The sequence below is a fragment of the Giraffa tippelskirchi genome, chromosome 2 (assembly GCF_054371585.1).
Source record: "Giraffa tippelskirchi isolate mGirTip1 chromosome 2, T2T-mGirTip1v1.2.pri, whole genome shotgun sequence".
Taxonomy (NCBI): Eukaryota; Metazoa; Chordata; class Mammalia; order Artiodactyla; family Giraffidae; genus Giraffa; species Giraffa tippelskirchi.
Window position 1 is genome coordinate 166,146,635 of NC_137276.1, and position 17,794 is coordinate 166,164,428.

At 40.6% G+C, this 17,794-nt stretch overlaps 1 protein-coding gene and 1 long non-coding RNA gene across 8 annotated transcripts in view; one reads left to right on the top strand and one right to left on the bottom strand.

Annotated features, from left to right (window-relative positions):
- Nucleotides 1–17,794, bottom strand: part of KALRN (kalirin RhoGEF kinase) — a 683,494-nt gene that overhangs the window by 346,288 nt on the left and 319,412 nt on the right. For all 7 annotated transcript variants that reach the window (XM_081571703.1, XM_081571704.1, XM_081571705.1 and 4 more), the window contains exon 10: nucleotides 9,242–9,364. In XM_081571703.1, the coding sequence (XP_081427829.1) occupies nucleotides 9,242–9,364 (123 nt within the window). The remainder of the gene's footprint in view (nucleotides 1–9,241; nucleotides 9,365–17,794) is intronic.
- Nucleotides 8,266–12,409, top strand: LOC145538873 (uncharacterized). The gene is made up of 3 exons (XR_014077303.1): nucleotides 8,266–11,171; nucleotides 12,058–12,158; nucleotides 12,256–12,409. It is a non-coding gene; the product is annotated as an uncharacterized LOC145538873 (long non-coding RNA).

The window sequence follows — 17,794 nt, forward strand, 5'->3', positions numbered from 1 at the left end:
AGACAGAAAAATAAGAGCCAAGCTGTCCTTTTTTCAAAAAAAAAAAAAGTTTGAACTTAATCCCAATGGGAAGACACCTATGAGTACCTTAACAAATGGAGTAGCATAATGAGATGTGCATTTTAGGAAAAGCACTCTGGTAGCAATTTGTGCATGGATTTAAGGAGACCACAACTAGAGTCAGGGAAAACAGGAGAATACTGCAGTAATCCAATCAAGAGATAATGAGACTCTGATCTAGGGCAGTGGTAAAGAAGATGGAAGAAAAGGGACATTAAAGATATAGAGTCAGTAGGATTTTGTGAAGGATTCAGGAGGAGTGAGAGTCAAGAACAACTCCCACATTTCTAGCTCAAGCAGCTGGATGGTTAGTGCTGTTCACTGGCACAGGGAACACAGGGGGAAGAGTACACCTGAAAGGCATAGGAGATGATCAAATAAATTTTGGACACATTAGGTTGGAGAACCCTCTGAAAAACTGAAGTGGAAATGTCCAGAAGGCCAGTGGGTTTTCAAACAGGAAGCACAGGGTGAGATCAGAGATGAGACATGGATCTGGAAGCCATCAGAGCAGGGGGCCAACTGAGAGTGGGAAAGAGTATAAAATCATGCAGGCAGTGTAAAGGGAGAAGAGAAGGTCTGGGGAACAAATTCTGGGGAAAAGGAGAAGAGCCTAAGAAGGACCAGTAAGAAAGACATGTGGAAACCAAGAGATCCAGATGTCATGGGAAGCTGACGACAAGAGAATTTAACAAGTGGCTGACAGGGTCAAATGCTTCAGGAAAACCAATTAATATCTGAAAAGTGTCCTTTGGATTTAACAAACAAAAAGAAATGTTCAGGTGGAGACTTTGGTAACCTCTGTTGGTTAGAGAGAACAGAAGCCCGATGGCAGAGGTCAAAGGGCATCTAGGAGGTAAGGAAGTAACTGTCCATGCAACTATAAACTGTTCTCTTAAGAACGTGGGCTTTCAAGGGAAGGAGAAATGGGATGTAGGGTTTCTTTTTATTCATTTGTTTGTTTGTTTTTTTAAGATGGGAAAAACTTGAGGATGTTTAAGGAAAAAAGAGTTGCCTCTAATGTAAAACCTCCCATGATAAAAAGCACACCGCATCACAAGACATTTCATTCTGGTTTTGGATAGTGTATAAAAAAGCAGTTGTGGGTTGGAAATGATACATGAGTTAAGCTAAAATTAGCTTCACAATACCCTTCACAATACCCTATTTCTTCTACAGGAAGATTTCAACTATCAAACCTCCACCCACCCAACCTTCCATAAAAAAATATTTACTCAAAATAATTGAACATAATTGGACATATCATTATTTCAATGTCACTATCTTGGCAGGCTTCCAACAATCACAACACAGTTTGTCAATATCCTTTTGAAAATATATTTTATAGACTTAGGTACAATATTCTTATATGATCTAAATAGTGCATAAAGAAATTCTTATTTCTCTGGTTTAGAGATTATATTTTAATTTGCATCATCACTCAAATGTCTTTAATATTCTCTTTTTTTTTTTGATTTTTTTTTCCTTTTTATTTTTTTATTTGTTTTCCCATACATTGACACGAATCCACCATGGGTGTACATATTCTCTTTTAAGAGAAATGTCTAAACTCTTTCATCTAAAGGTCAAGGTTCTCGAGAGTCTTTCAAGCTTTTCTAAAATGATCCTCTCTCTACATTGTATTAATAGAACGCTTTGCTCTCATCAACTTATTAATGTTTTATTTACAGTGTCACAATTTACAGGAGATGCCAGGAAATTTGAGGGCTCTCATAACCACTATAGTTTTCCCTGAGCCAGAACTGAAATCATATTCCCATTTCCTCCATCTAACGGAGGAGACTATGGTCCTCTCAAGTCACAAGCATGGCTTTCTGTTTACTCTCCTTTTATCTCTATTATTTCTCCATATTGTTTACTACCCACAGGCTTGTAGATCTCATATAGATAAGAACCTTTCTGATATATCCTTAGCCCTCCTATGAAAAGTCTAAACAGAAAATCTTAAACAATTGTCAGTTTTTACTTATGCTTAATACCCTAAACATGGAGAGGTCTGACAAAATGTGGTCCACTGGAGAAGGGAATGGCAAACCACTTCAGTATTATTGCCTTGAGAACCCCATGAACAGTATGAAAAGGCAAAAAGATAGGACACTGAAAGATGAATTCTCCAGGTCAGCAGGTGCCCAATATGCTACTGGAGATCAGTGGAGAAATAACTCCAGAAAGAATGAAGAGATGGAGCCAAAGCAAAAACAACACCCAGTTGTGAATGGGACTGGTGATAGAAGAAGCAAGATTTGATGCTGTAAAGAGCAATCTTGCATAGGAACCTGGAATGTTAGGTCCATGAATCAAGGCAAATTGGAAGTGGTCAAACAGAAGATGACAAGAGTGAACATCAACATTCTAGGAATCAGTGAACCAAGATGGACTGGAATGGGTGAATTTAACTCAGATGACCATTATATCTACTGCTGTGGGCAGGAATCCCTTAGAAGAAATGGAGTAGCCATTGTGGTCAACAAAAGAGTCCGAAATGTAGCACTTGGATGCAATCTCAAAAACGACAGAATGATCTCTGTTCGTTTCCAAGGCAAACCATTCAATATCACAGTAATTCAAGTCTATGCCCCGACCAGTAATGCCAAAGAAGCTGAAGTTGAACAGTTCTATGAAGATCTACAAGACCTTCTAGAACTAACACCCAAAAGAGATGTCCTTCTCATTATAGGGGACTGGAATGCAAAAGTAGGAAGTCAAGAAACACCTGGAGTAACAGGCAAATTTGGCCTTGGAGTACAGAATGAAGCAGGACAAAGGCTAATAGAGTCCTGCCAAGAGAACGCATTGGTCATAGCAAACACCCTCTTCCAACAACACAAGAGAAGACGCTACACATGGACATCACCAGATGGTTGACACTGAAATCAGATTGATTATATTCTTTGCAGCAAAAGATGGAAAGCTCTATACAGTCAGCAAAAACAAGACCGGGAGTTGACTGTGGATCAGATCATGAACCCCTTATTGCCAAATTCAGACTGAAATTGAAGAAAGTGGAGAAAACCACTAGACCATTCAGGTATGACCTAAATCAAATCCCTTATGACTATACAGTAGAAGTGAGAAATAGATTTAAAGGACTAGATCTGATAGACAGAATGCCTGATGAACTATGGATGGAGGTTCCTGACATTGTACAGGAGACAGGGATCAAGACCATCCCCAAGAAAAAGAAATGCAAAAAGGCAAAATGGCTGTCTCAGTAGGCCTTACAAATAGCTGTGAAAAGACGAGAAGTGAAAAGCAAAGGAGAAAAGGAAAGATATACCCATTTGAATGCAGAGTTCCAAAGAATAGCAAGGAGAGATAAGAAAGCCTTCCTCAGTGATCAATGCAAAAAAAAAAAACTAGAGGAAAACAACAGAATGGGAAAGACTAGAGATCTCTTCAAGAAAATTAGAGATACCAAGGGAACATTTCATGCAAAGATAGGCTCAATAAAGGACAGAAATGGTATGGACCTAACAGAAGCAGAAGATATTAAGAAGAGGTGGCAAGAATACACAGAAGAATTGTACAAAAAAGTTCTTCATGACCCAGTTAATCACAATGGTGTGATCACTCACCTAGAGCCAGACATCCTGGAATGTGAAGTCAAGTGGGCCTTAGGAAGCACCACTATGAACAAAGCTAGTGAAGGTGATGGAATTCCAGTTGAGCTATTTCAAATCCTGAAAGATGATGCTGTGAAAGTGCTGCACTCAATATGCCAGCAAATTTGGAAAACTCAGCAGTGGCCACAGGACTGGAAAAGGTCAGTTTTCATTCCAATCCCAAAGAAAGGCAATGCCAAAGAATGCTCAAACTACCACACAATTGCACTCATCTCACACGCTAGTAAAGTAATGCTCAAAATTCTCCAAGTCAGGCTTCAGCAATACGTGAACCATGAACTTCCAGATGTTCAAGCTGGTTTTAGAAAAGGCAGAGGAACCAGAGATCAAATTGCCAACATCTGCTGGATCATCGAAAAATCAAGAGATTTCCAGAAAAACATCTATTTCTGCTTTATTGACTATGCCAAAGCCTTTGACTGTGTGGATCACAATAAACAGTGGAAAATTCTGAAAGAGATGGAAATACCAGACCCTCTGACCTGCCTCCTGAGAAACCTGTATGCATGTCAGGAAGCAACAGTTAGAACTGGACATGGAACAACAGACTGGTTCTAAATAGGAAAAGGAGTATGTCAAGGCTATATATTGTCACCCTCCTTATTTAACTTATATGCAGAGTACATCATGAGAAACGCTGGGCTGGAGGAAGCACAAGCTGGAATCAAGATTGCTGGGAGAAATATCAATAACCTCAGATATGCAGATGACACCACCCATATGGCAGAAAGTGAAGAACTAAAGAGCCTCTTGATGAAAGTGAAAGAGGAGAGTGTAAAAGTTGGCTTAAAGCTCAACATTCAGAAAACTAAGATCATGGCATCTGGTCCCATCACTTCATGGCAGATAGATGGGGAAAGAGTGGAAACAATGGCTCCCTTTGTTTTTCTGGCCTCCAAAATCACTGCAGATGGTGATTGCAGCCATGAAATTAAAAGACACTTACTCCTTGGAAGGAAAGTTATGACCAACCTAGACAGCATATTAAAAAGCAGAGACATTACTTTGTCAACAAAGGTCTGTCTAGTCAAGGCTATGGTTTTTCCAGTGGTCATGTATGGATGTGAGAGTTGGACGGTGAAGAAAGCTGAGCACCAAAGAATTGATGCTTTTGAACTGTGGTGTTGGAGAAGACTCTTGAGAGTCCCTTGGACTGCAAGGAGATCCAACCAGTCCATCCTAAAGGAGATCAGTCCTGGTTGTTCATTGGAAGGACTGATGTTGAAGCTGAAACTCCAATACTTTGGCCACCTCATGCGAAGAGCTGACTCATTGGAAAAGACCCTGATGCTGGGAAAGATTGAGGGCAGGAGGAGAAGCAGACGACAGAGAATGAGATGGCTGAATGCCATCACCAACTTGATGGACATGGGTTTGCGTGGACTCAGGGAGCTGGTGATGGACAGGGAGGCCTGGCGTGCTGCGGTTCATGGGGTCGCAAAGAGTTGGACACAAATGAGCGACTGAACTGAACTGAACTGAATACCATAAAGTCTCAGGAATATTTACATTTATCTTGTGTTAAAGTCTAAGTACCTTACTTATTACACATGCCGTTTGTTGGTATATGGATAAGAGAGACTACGAATACTGTTTACAATCTGTATTTTTGCTATTTTTTTCTAACTTAAGTTGACCTAAGGGCATTTCCTTGAGAAAATCCTTCTTTCTGTGTCACCTGTGGGCCTCACATATCTGGTTTTGGCTTTACTGGGGTAATTTTCTCCTTCTACTTCAAAATTCACTTAAATCCTTCTAGACAGGTCAACAAGGTTTCCTGCCAAAGCACATCCTTCTCAACTTTACAAGATGCACTCTTCCCCTTGCCAGAAGTCCATCATCCTGGCTTTGCAGGATATCATCCAGAAGACTTTTTAAAACATTATTTACACAGGAAATCATTTGTGTCTCAGCCTCTCTTCTTTCTCATAGTCACTACCATCATACGGAACAAGAGATAGAAACATCACTTGTGCTTCTGAATCTTTCAGTGTGCCACCCAGAACTTTAGCCATGAAGAATAGACTCCCAGTTCTTCTGAGTTTCCTGTCTGTTCCACACAGGAAGCAGCAAAAGTGGTGGCGGGGGCGGTGGGCAATTCATAGTCTTGATAAGAAGTTCTTGGCAGGCTCTATATAATATCTTGCATATTGGCTCCGACCTCCTCTCAATTTTCCACATCAAGTCTATACAACATGACCTTAAAAACCCTTGTTTGGGAATTATCCACTGTATAAAACATCTTTCTTCTTCCTGACAGTGGTCACAAGCCCCCTCCCATCAGCTCATGCCAGTAACTTCTCCCTAGTGAGAGAAGGAGAAGGAGGAATGTACTGACTCCACCCCAATGGGAAGAGTGCCAGGCAAGCTCCAAAGGGTAAGACTGTCCTTCATTTCTCTGCTGCTTTACATTCTTCCACTTGCCCACTTCATGACATTAATTTATCAGCATTTTCCTGGCTTTCTTTCTCACTATTTTTTCCATCCTGCCTAAGAAGCTTTCATCATCTCTAAGAAACTGGAGTGTGAAAAAGTATCTACTTAATCTCTCCCCACTCTTCCTTCTGCTTGCATTTGCAGCTGCTATAATCGGTAGTCATCTCAGGTGTGACAAGAAAGATGGAATTTACTTCAAAGGTCACTACACGACCACTAGGCAGGCATATTTTTTGGATCATCAAATTAACTAAGGGTTTATCTTGGTTTCACTAGATGTACTCCTTGAAAACCCTAAAAGAGTAAAGATTACATCCCCTCTCTTACTGTGGGACTTCTTAGAGGGTTAGAATACTCTGGCTGCATGTTTTTCATTAGATTTTGAGTTCTGCAAGACAGAAACTATGCATTTGTCTCATTTTCTACAGGGCCTACACAGAGACTTGATGGGACATGGAAACTGAGTATAATTGTCCAACTCTAGACATAGGCTATCCATCTCTATGAATTATCCTATTCAATTCACCCCTATGACTCTGGTAAGTCAGCTGATTATACTTTGAATATCATTTAGGGGCAAGGTCATTAGTAGGTCCAGTAAAATGTTTCTCTTCCATTTTTTGCCTATTTTTGACCCCAAGACTCCGAATGAGGTTTTTTAAAAATGTATTCAAGGTTGAGGAAAATCAAGGGTCAGCTAGAGAAATAACTAACCAGAGATTACTGAATGAAGTACCTAATTGTGACTGTGTTTTTAATATTTCTTTAACTCTTTCTTTGAAGGGTGTGTTCTTTCAAAAATATTACACTAATGCTTAGCTGCTTAAATGTGACTTGTGGCTTTGAGATTTTAAAAAATATATATTTAAATGTAAATGCTAGCTAATTTTTAACTAAACCAGCTTACAGAGTCTGGCATTTCAGATAATGAGGTCATAAAGCAGACCATTAACAAAGTGGGCACAGCTGCTCTCTAAACCACAAGCACTTGAATACTCCCCTACTGAGTTATAGAAAATATCTCAGGACAAAATGGCAGCACCATTGCCCATTCTACCTACTGAGAAGATATGGATGCATCTGTCCCCTGACAGCTATGCCTTTATGGGCAGCAATTCCATTCCTATGCTTGTTTATACTGACATTTAACATGCAACACACACACACACACACACACATTATATATATATATATATACACACATATATATAATGTGTGTGTGTATATGTGTATGTATGTAATAAGTGTTTTTTAAAAATCTGATTTACTCTATGGCCTGAGTCATTTGATAAGTTTATGGGTAACTTGAGTCAAGTATCTATCTGGACTAGAAGGGGTCTCCTGGTCCCCAGCTCTTCTATTTGAGCATGGACAATTTCAGCAGCTTGGACTAGAAAGGCCTGCAGAGACACCTGTTGGTGAGCCCCCTGGCCCTGACCCCTCACCATCTGCCTGTCAGGCTGTCGTGACTGAGGCTCCCTTCCTCACGCAGCTCGGCTTCTACACAGGCTGTTGAAAGAGTGCCATCTGCAGGATGAAGGAGGACTCATAAATACTTAATTCATTTCCTTCAAATGAATTAAAACGTATTCAAGAGCTAATCAACACAAGATTTAAGTTAAAGTTTAATGACAGATAATGAATTGCTACATTCACTCTTCACAGCTATAATTTCTTTCTATTTATTTTAATGACTGCCTTAAATATCTTTACCTCAAAGAGTAACGAGCAGTGAGAATCAAAGGTGCATCCACTATCCCATGAGTGGAGAAGTTTTGGTTCAGGGACTTTGCGCTGCCCTACACCTGTTCCCATGGGTAGCCATTTCTCTGATCTTCCCTGCAGAAGTGCATATTTCCAGGCACTGTGACAGATGAGACAGCTCTTTTCCTGCTTTGATTCAAGACAGTTTTTAAACCTGAATGCAGAAAATGGGAGCTCAGAATTCCCTTGTCATATCAGCCTTGGGTCAAAAGAATCATAAAATAAAGAAGCTGAAAGAGGTCTCTGCACTCAATCATGACCCTCTGTAGTGCTACTGACCAGCGGCCCCCAGCCTCTGACTTCATACCCTGTGTGATGCCCTTCGTGACTGTCTCATAACTGGCAGCCCATAACAACCAGCACAGGTTTCTAATGCTTTCACTGACTGACAATGATCTCTAACTCAGGAATTACCTAATTCTGGGTCAAATCCACTTCTCTCCTCCCAGTGGCCCTCACCTAGTTGAAAACAGAAGCAAGAAAGAGAGCCCCTTCCTGCCTGGATCACCTCCTTTCTCATCACTTGAGCATGATGGTCATACTACACAGGACAAAGCAGAGCCGAGGCAGCTGGCTACTGACCGCCCGTCCACCTGCCTCCATCATGGTCAGGGGTGGTTTTCCTATGTGGAATACCAATTCTAGGATGCTAGGCAGCTCCACTGTCCACTCCCTTCCCCAGAATGGGGACAGGGAACAAGACATGAACAAGGATTCATTTCCAGAATATGAGACCCATCTCTAGAGGCCTCTTTACAGGGCAGCGACGTGGTGACTGGACCTGCACATATGTGTTTCCTATGCGGCCCACATCCACTGCTCCCCTTTCCAGAGGAAACACTCATCCTAAAAGCAGGAGCCTTTTGGAAGGTACAACACTCTCTTCTCTCATAAAGACACAGTCTAATCAGGAAGCAGAAGCAGGGAGAGGTGGATTATATCAAGAGATTACTTGTTGGCCAGACAGGGAAAAGTAATGCCTGTGACAAGGGAAGCCTCCCCACTCTATTTTTCTCTCTGACCTGTACTTCCCATGAGCAAAGTGGCAACAGATTTTACACCCAATTCCTCTATCTCAGTAAGGAGGGATGGCATGGGGTTAGGGTTATCATCCCGTACTGATACCCTTCCCAGCTACCTATTCCCTGCCTTACTCTTTCTACTGCAACTGACCACAGTTGACAAATATTTATTTACCATTCATCTAGTGATCCAAAACAAGGATCTCCTTCCATCAGGCAGGAGGGCAGCCCAGAATGCCCAACCAAACACCAAAGCCACAGCCCCGGTCTCCCTCTCCAGGATCCAAACACATACAATCATTCACAGCATCTCACCTGAGCCACCTCTTCAAAGTCATCGTGCCTCTTCTGCAGGGCCCGAGCTCGATGCAGAGACTTCCCGACCCCTGTGTGCTTGCTGAGAAAGGCCTCACCGTGGTTTTCAATCCAATCTAACACCTAGTCAGAGAAGGAAGACAGAAACAATGACTTCTTGGCAAAAGGAAAGACGTGACAACATGTGTGACCGCTAGGCTATCAGAGTCCCCATCCCAATTAGAAAGTGGCAGTCCAGGTGGAAATGTTCAATCTATGATAGACACAGGGATTTCATTACTATCATTGGCAATATAACAATCCCACCCTTAACTAGGTTCAGCTCTTCCTCTTTGATCTTCAGAATATCCTCCATTACTTGTTCAGTTTTCTCAGCCTTAATAAGCCCATTATTTTAAACAAGCTACATAGACTGCCAGACACAGTTTAACCCTCTCACAACTTTGACTCCAACCATAAAGTCAAACACATTAGCAGGAAATTAGGCAGTAATCCCTGAGTCAGAAAGACCCCCTGGAGTAGAAAATGGTAACCCACTCCAGTATTATTGCCTAGAAAATTCCATGGACAGAGGAGCCTGCCAGACTACAGTCCATGGGGTCACAAAAGAGTTGGACATGACTGAACCACTGAGCACACACACAGGCAGTGTCAGGTCAGGGCAGTTCCCTGGCTCTCACTCCACCATAAAAATGCTCATGGAAGTGGCACCAAGTCATGGGAACCCTGCCTCACTGCTCTCCTAGGACTCTTTCCCTAATTCTGGAGGTAAAGTCCAGAGTAGCCAATCCCCAACTGGAGCTGTACTAAAGATAGCCAATCACCAGGACAATTGTGGTCTCTGGCTTCTTTTCATCTTTCTCCTCCAATCAGCATCAACCGATCAACCAAATAAAGTAAGGTCTTTAGTATCGCTGAAGCTCTTGGGTAGCAGTAGAGACTCCATGTTCTCCAGACTTAAGGTCTAGTGATTGGCCTCAAGACATTTTCCCTGGAGTTGAGGGCAGCTGAAAAAGAAGTGACTGCCATACACAGAAATAAACTCAAAATGGATTAAAGATCTAAATGTAAGACCAGAAACTATAAAACTCCCAGAGGAAAACATAGGCAAAACACTCTCTGACATAAACCACAGCAGGATCCTCTATGGCCCACCTCCCAGAATATTGGAAATAAAAGCAAAAATAAACAAATGGGACATAATTAAAATTAAAAGCTTTTGCACAACAAAGGAAACTATAAGCAAGGTGAAAAGACAGCCTTCAGAATGGGAGAAAATAATAGCAAATGAAGCAACTGACAAAGAATTAATCTCAAAAATATACAAGCAACTTCTGCAGCTCAATTCCAGAAAAATAAACAACCCAATCAAAAAATGGGCCAAAGAACTAAACAGACATTTCTCCAAAGAAGACATACAGATGGCTAACAAACACATGAAAAGATGCTCAACGTCACTTATTATCAGAGAAATGCAAATCAAAACCACAATGAGGTACCATTTCATGCCAGTCACAATGGCTGCTATCCAAAAGTCTACAAGCAATAAATGCTGGAGAGGGTGTGGGAGAAAAGGGAACCCTCTTACACTGTTGGTGGGAATGCAAACTAGTACAGCCACTATGGAGAACAGTGTGGAGATTCCTTAAAAAACTGGGAATAGAACTGCCGTATGACCCAGCAATCCCAATGCTGGGCATACACACTGAGGAAACCAGAATTGAAAGAGACATGTGTGCCCCAGTGTTCGCTGCAGCACTGTTTTATAACAGCCAAGACATGGAAGAAACCTAGATGTCCATCAGCAGACGAACGGATAAGGAAGCTGTGGTACATATACACAATGGAATATTACTCAGCCATTAAAAAGAATACATTTGGATAAGTTCTAATGAGGTGGATGAAACTGGAGCCCATTATACAGAGTGAAGTAAGCCAGAAAGAAAAACACCAATACAGTATACTAATGCATATATATGGAATTTAGAAAGATGGTAACGATAACCCTGTATGCGAGGTAACAAAAGAGACACAGATGTATAGAACAGTCCTTTGGACTCTGTGGGAGAGGGCGAGGGTGGGATGGTTTGGGAGAATGGCACTGAAACACGTATATTATCATATGTGAAACGAATCACCAGTCCAGGTTCGATACATGATACAGGGTGCTCGGGGCTGGTGTATCAGGATGACCCTGAGGGATGGGATGGGGAGGGAGGTGGGAGGGTGGTTCAAGATGGGGGAACACATGTACACCCGTGGCAGATTCATGTCAATGTATGGCAAAACCAATACAATACTGCAAAGTAATTAGCCTCCAATTAAAATAAAAATAAATAAATAAATAAAAGTAAATCACATTAAAAAAAAAAAGAGAGAGAAAACAAACTGATGAATGTTGAAAAGTGATAGCTATAGATAAAAGTTCCCATGTAAGTCAAAAGCTTTGCTGAGAAAATAAGTGTATGACTATATTTGACAACATAACATCTATATATTTTTTACCAAAAAAAATAAATAAATAAAATTATATTGACTTAAAAAAACAAAGAAAATAAGTGACTGAAGCAGTAGAGCAATGGGTGAGGGGATGCTGAGAAGGTGAGAAATACGCTGTCCTGAGGGGCACTTGGCAGGAGGAGTGGATACCCCTTAGTAAAACCCTTGAAATATTGGTAGGATCAAAGCCTGGAGTCCATTTTGCATTTGTCCACATAGCCTAACAAAAATGTGGGTCTCCCAGGGAGAAGGGAAGCAGTTCATGTGGGCTCTGAGAAGTTGGCACTCAATAAATCAAATGGCCACAATTAAATCAGAATTACAGGACGGACACACCTGTTGCAGATCCTGCCAAGATTCAACTAATTTGACTCTACTCCTACTACAGTAAACTTCAACTAAACATGTGATTAATGAGGTACTAGCTTTCTCAGATTTTACAAGGACTTTTGGGAAAATGATTTAGATGAACTAGGCCTGTTTAAAAGGGTACTTTAATTCTGTTTCTTTTACAGATTGTCCTGTGGTAAGCAGAGAGACCAAATCATTGCCTGGATTGCAGGCATGGGAATTCTGGTTCTACAGAATCTGGCCTTTGGCTTCACATCCTCTGACATTTGATATAAATTAATGTCTGCAATTGTATAAAGTACAGAAACTTTCAAAGTCTCCAGTGGCAATATCATAAAGTCATACCAAGATGCTATTAGTTAGAGAAAAGCACATATAAATATAAAAATGAGGTTTAACGAAAGTGGGTGGTACAAAGCCATGTCAGGTAATTATCCATGAAAATGAAGGGGGAAAAAAGCCTTTTCAAAAATGACTTTATCTAAACACTTAATGTAAAGAGCTTAAACACTTTAGCAAAAAGAAGTTATTATATATAACACAGGGAACTATATTCAATATCTTATACTAATCAATAATGGAAATGAATTTGAAAATATATATACATAAAACTGAATCACTTTGCTGTACACCTGACTCTAACACAATATTGTAAATCAACCATACTTCAATCAAAAAAAGATTTTAAATACTAACAAAAATCTGACAATACTTTTAATATTCTGGAGGCACATCTGCAGAAATAAATTGCAATAGTAAGTGAACTGAATTTTTACCTTTTGCAAACACTGAAAGGCAGCACTGAAAGGCACTTTAAATATCCCTTTCTCAGAATAAAGAAGAGCTTACTTTTCTTTTGAGTTACTTATGGTGATATTTCAGCAACAAAAATCAGGAGAGTGCATTTTTACTTGACTTACCACAATTTGATCCCACAATTCTGTACAGTAAAAGGGATGATGGGTATTAGCATGCAAAGTCAAAGATAAACATTTCTAGTCACAAATTTTCCCATATATTGTGTACCATGGATGGTGTAACTTTCTAATTTTTATGCATATTTAAACTTTCATTAATCCCCTTTTGAGAATGAACTGAAGCTTGGAGATAATTTTTATATACAAAAGAGCTGTCTTGTAGCTTTTCATGAGTGCTTGGGAATTTATGACATATTTTCAGATCATAATTTTTAAAAAAAAATTCGTTTTGAGTAGTTAAGTGTGACCTACTTCTCTGGCACTTTTTTAATGAATTTTATTTTGTTCCTTTTCATTTTCAATCTCTAGCTTTAATAAATATTCTAAATAATATTCTAAAGCAAATTGGTTAGAGAGAAATGTTTTGCATGTGCTAGTTCACAAATGGTTAGCTTTTATACTCCCTGGGGATGCTTTCACAATTTTTAAACATTTTTTTTTTTAAGTAATTTGTTTGCTATTTCAGTTATTTTGCTTTCTTTAAAATGTCAATTCATTTTCCGTTAGTGACACCTAGTTTACTTAATTAGCTCTTCTTTAACCACTTAAAAGTCTATTTCATATTTAAGAGGCTTTTACTTAGTTTAAACATAACTTTGCTCTGTGACATTACATTGTCTCCATTTAGTCTAACTTCTGCCATTAGACCTGGACCTGTGGGGAAAACACGTGTAACCTCAATGCGGATTCAGGGACTGCAGGGAAATCAATTTAACAAATATAAAAGCAAAAGATTTAGGAAGTGAATAAAATTACTTTAGTAATACATAGAGACTGAAAAAGTACCTGAGGACAGATAAACGTAATCAATGAATTGTTCAAAATGACAATTTCTGACGATTTTGTTTCAGACAGTTCATAAGCTCTCTTGACCTTTGATTTCATGGTCCCCAACCCTGGGGATACAGGGTTCTAACATGGACTGCAGAGCAGAGAAATGTGTTTGTGAGCAGACATCAGCAGTGCCTGACAATTAGTGACACACTGTAAATTAATGTGCAGCATCGGAAGTCTAGTAAGACCTAGAACCTGAACATCACTGGCTGAAGAATAAATTGAGTTTCTAGCCTCACCTTGGACCCTATCAAAGTGTAAGCACCCATCAAAGTACCCCTTATTTGTGCCCCTTTATTTAATTTCTCTCATCTACAAGATTCTATTTAAAATAGTCAATTATCAGTTATAGTTAGGACAGTATAGGATGATAGGTAATCATACTATTGATGGTTTTGAATTGGTATTTAAGTGTTTCCAACAATAGGAGGTTTTCCTTTTATTTTTTTGTCTGAAGGAAGGGTCTACTGGATGCAGAGAAGCATGTGTGGGATATGGCTATTCACACACTCTAATAAATATATAGTTAGTCACTTGGTGGCCTAGTGCTGGGCCAGAGGACAGCCCAAGGTGCAGGATTAAACAAGGCAGACTGGCCCTGACTCTAGGAACTCAGTCTAGGTGGGTAATGAGCACTAGATATGAAACCACACAATTCATCATTAATTGCAAGGGTGGAAAGTGCCAACAGTCAGGGAAGCTCACTCTAAAGAAATGAGGTTTAGCTGAGACCTGAGAGACAGTAGGACTTTAACCAAGTTAGCAACTGAAAAGAGCAGCATGGCTTAAGTAGGCTTTAGTAAGAAATGCGCCCAGAGAAGGCAGGCACCAGATAGAGCTAAGCCTTGGTGGGCTGAGCTCCATTCCAGTGTGTGGCCTAAGAGCCACTGAAGGGCTAAAGGAGGAGAACAACACCATCAGATTTGATTTAAAAATTATTGATCTGACTGCTTTGTGCAGAATCAATTGGATGAAGGCAGGGACACAGGTAGGAAAACAGGAAGTTCCTGCAGAAATCCTGACAAGAGGCAATAATAGCTCAGATGAGGCCAATGGCAGTATCTGTGAGGAGACAGGTTTAAGTAATATTTAGGGGACAGAATGGCTAGGATTTGGTGACTGGGCATGGGAGTGATGAAGAAGCAGGTGGAAGGTTGATCCCTCCAGGGGAAAGGCTTGAAAAACTGGGTGGAAGAGGAACTTGTCACTGGTGCAGAAGCAAGTGAGTCACAAGGGATAGTAGATGACAGATTTTTTCATGTTTTCTTTCATTTTCATACTCACACTCTGGTTTTGATAAATGACAGGTGTGTGTCTGAACTTGAGTGGGAAGTAGCACCCAATGATAGTTCTCAATCTGATTCTGGCAAGATGTGCCTTTAATTTCAAAGGAGTAATTTTATACACAAAGGTTTAAAAATAAATTATAAATTGTTAATATAGCTGGATCCTAATGATAAAAAAACTAGGGATATGAAATCCATCTGAAGAATGATAAATTTAGGCTTACGTGGAATTAACCCTTGCATTCCTGAAGGCATTTCACTGGGGTATAATTTTTGGTAGTAGTGGTTTAGTCGCTAAGTCACGTCTGACTCTTGCTATCCCATGGACTGTAGCCCACCAGGCTCCTCTGTCCATGGGATTCTCCAGGCAAGAATACTGGAGTGGGTTGCCATTTCCTTCTCCAAGGGATCTTCCTGACCGAGGAATCGAACCCAGCTCTCCTGAATTGTAGGCAGATGATTTACCAACTGAACTATGAGGGAAGCGTTAACATGACGTGTGAAGTCCTCTGTGACCAGCCCCACCCCCTCCAAATCCCACCTCCAACGAATTCCTGTCCCACCTCTCAATATCTCCAAAACTGCTTGTTACCTTCTGAGTTTTGTTCTTGCTATTTTTCACTTCACGTGAAATGTCTCTTTTTTTCTCCCTACATCCATTTACCAGCCTCCTTCGTATTTATCCTTTAAGCACCATCTCAAAATCTCCAGTTTTGGAAAGTCTTTTCTCTTTAACAGCCCACTCAGGCTGGGGGTGGTATCACTCTTCTCTGCTCTGTTCAAACTACAGTTATTGCCCACAGGCTGGTCTCTTCCACTAGACTCTGACCTCTCTGTGATTTCTGGACATAGCATGGTACTTGGCAGAGGGGTTTGCTTAAGACATGTTGAAGTCAACTCAAACTCATGCTCTCAACATATGACTTTGAATGTCTCTAGCTCCATACTCCTTAGATAGGAACCTCCATTTCAGTACCTCTCACAGCCTACATTCAAAGTTCTCCCTTTGTGTGCATTCTCCCTCTGCACTGTCTCACTTTGCAGGTAGTTGATTCCTGAAGAAGTACGAGGTTTTCACCACTGTATCCTACCCTTTCATCACTCGCCTGCCCCCAGTGCCCCATCAGCCTTGCACATGCGGGAGATACTCAGTGAATGTTTATAGAGATGAATTGCCAAGTGCAAGCATGGCTGCCTACTGTCTTGGGGACAGCTGTGCCAACTCATTCAGCTGGAGGCCTGATCTTTGCCCTGTCACTGGGAACAGTAGTCCTGGTCAGCCCGGGACTCCTCACCACAACAGCAGGCAGGTAATCTTGCAAACCACTTGTAAAGTTCTTCCTCCTTTCTCATGCCCCAACTTTCCCCAACTTTTTCACCAGAATTAGTCCTTTCCCAGAATAGCCTTTTCCAAGAGAGACACTCACATCCTGAACTGGATTTGGGAGCCAATCTAACAGCCATTATGCATAATTCCCTAATCACCCCCTTTCTTCCTCATCTAATTGTGTTTATTCCAACCAGTATACAATCAAGACTCTGTTTTTCAGGGGAGGAGACAGTTATTTCTAGCTGCTAAGGAGAAGAGAAAAATCCTTTTGAAGAGAAGTATTGATATTTTCTGAACAGTGGGTATGAATGCAACCAAGTTAATGGGAGAAAATCAAAGGTGTAGCTGCTTTCTGTCCTGGGACTCTGATTTTTTTGATTCTTCTAATATGATAGAATCTTAATGTTGGAGAAGGAGATAGAAACTCACTCCAGTATCCTTGCCTGGAAAATTTCATGGATGGAGGAGCCTGGCAGGCTACAGTCCATGAGGTTGCAAAGAGTCGGACACAACTGAGAGACTTCACTTTCACTTAACATTGGAGAAGAACTCCAACTTAAAATGCAGGAGGACCCTGCATTTTAAGGAAACTACCTTTGAACAAAGTTTTAAGTTGGTGTCTAAGCTCTGTTTACATGTGAGTGGTTTAGGTGGCTAAAGCATCATTAAAATGTGCACCATCATAAATTAAGGGCATCATAACTTACGGAGGAACCTAGGTTCTTGTCCCTTCTCCCTTGATTCACCATGATACTCTGACCATTCTCCTGTTTTCACGAATGCACCTAGCTCATTCTGGCCCCAAGGACTGTGTAGGTTCCATTTCACATACTTGGAACCTTTTCTTAAACACATTCCATGGCTTATTCATTCAGCTCACTGGCTATCACATAACATCTGTTTGTTTGCAGTAGTGTTTTTCTCTACTTCCTAAATATAAGCCCCGCATGGGCAGGGGCTTTGTTTGGTTCATTGCTAAGTCCTCAAAGAACATCAGCTGAATAAATAAGCGAAATAACTCAAACAGTCTGATGTGAGAACTTTCTGTGTGATGAAGGGCAAAACCATGAAAGGAATGAAGATATTTAGCAAACAGTTGTGAAATCAGAATTCCAACTCTCTGATTCCCTACCTGGCTCTCTCCGATTAATCATCTTATTTGAAATATGTTATTAATTTTGTGTCATAATCTGATCCATGATAAAACAGGCAAGATGTTTTACATAGAGTGAAGAACTGCCCCCACACAGCTCCTACCTCCCAGCCCCGCCCCTCA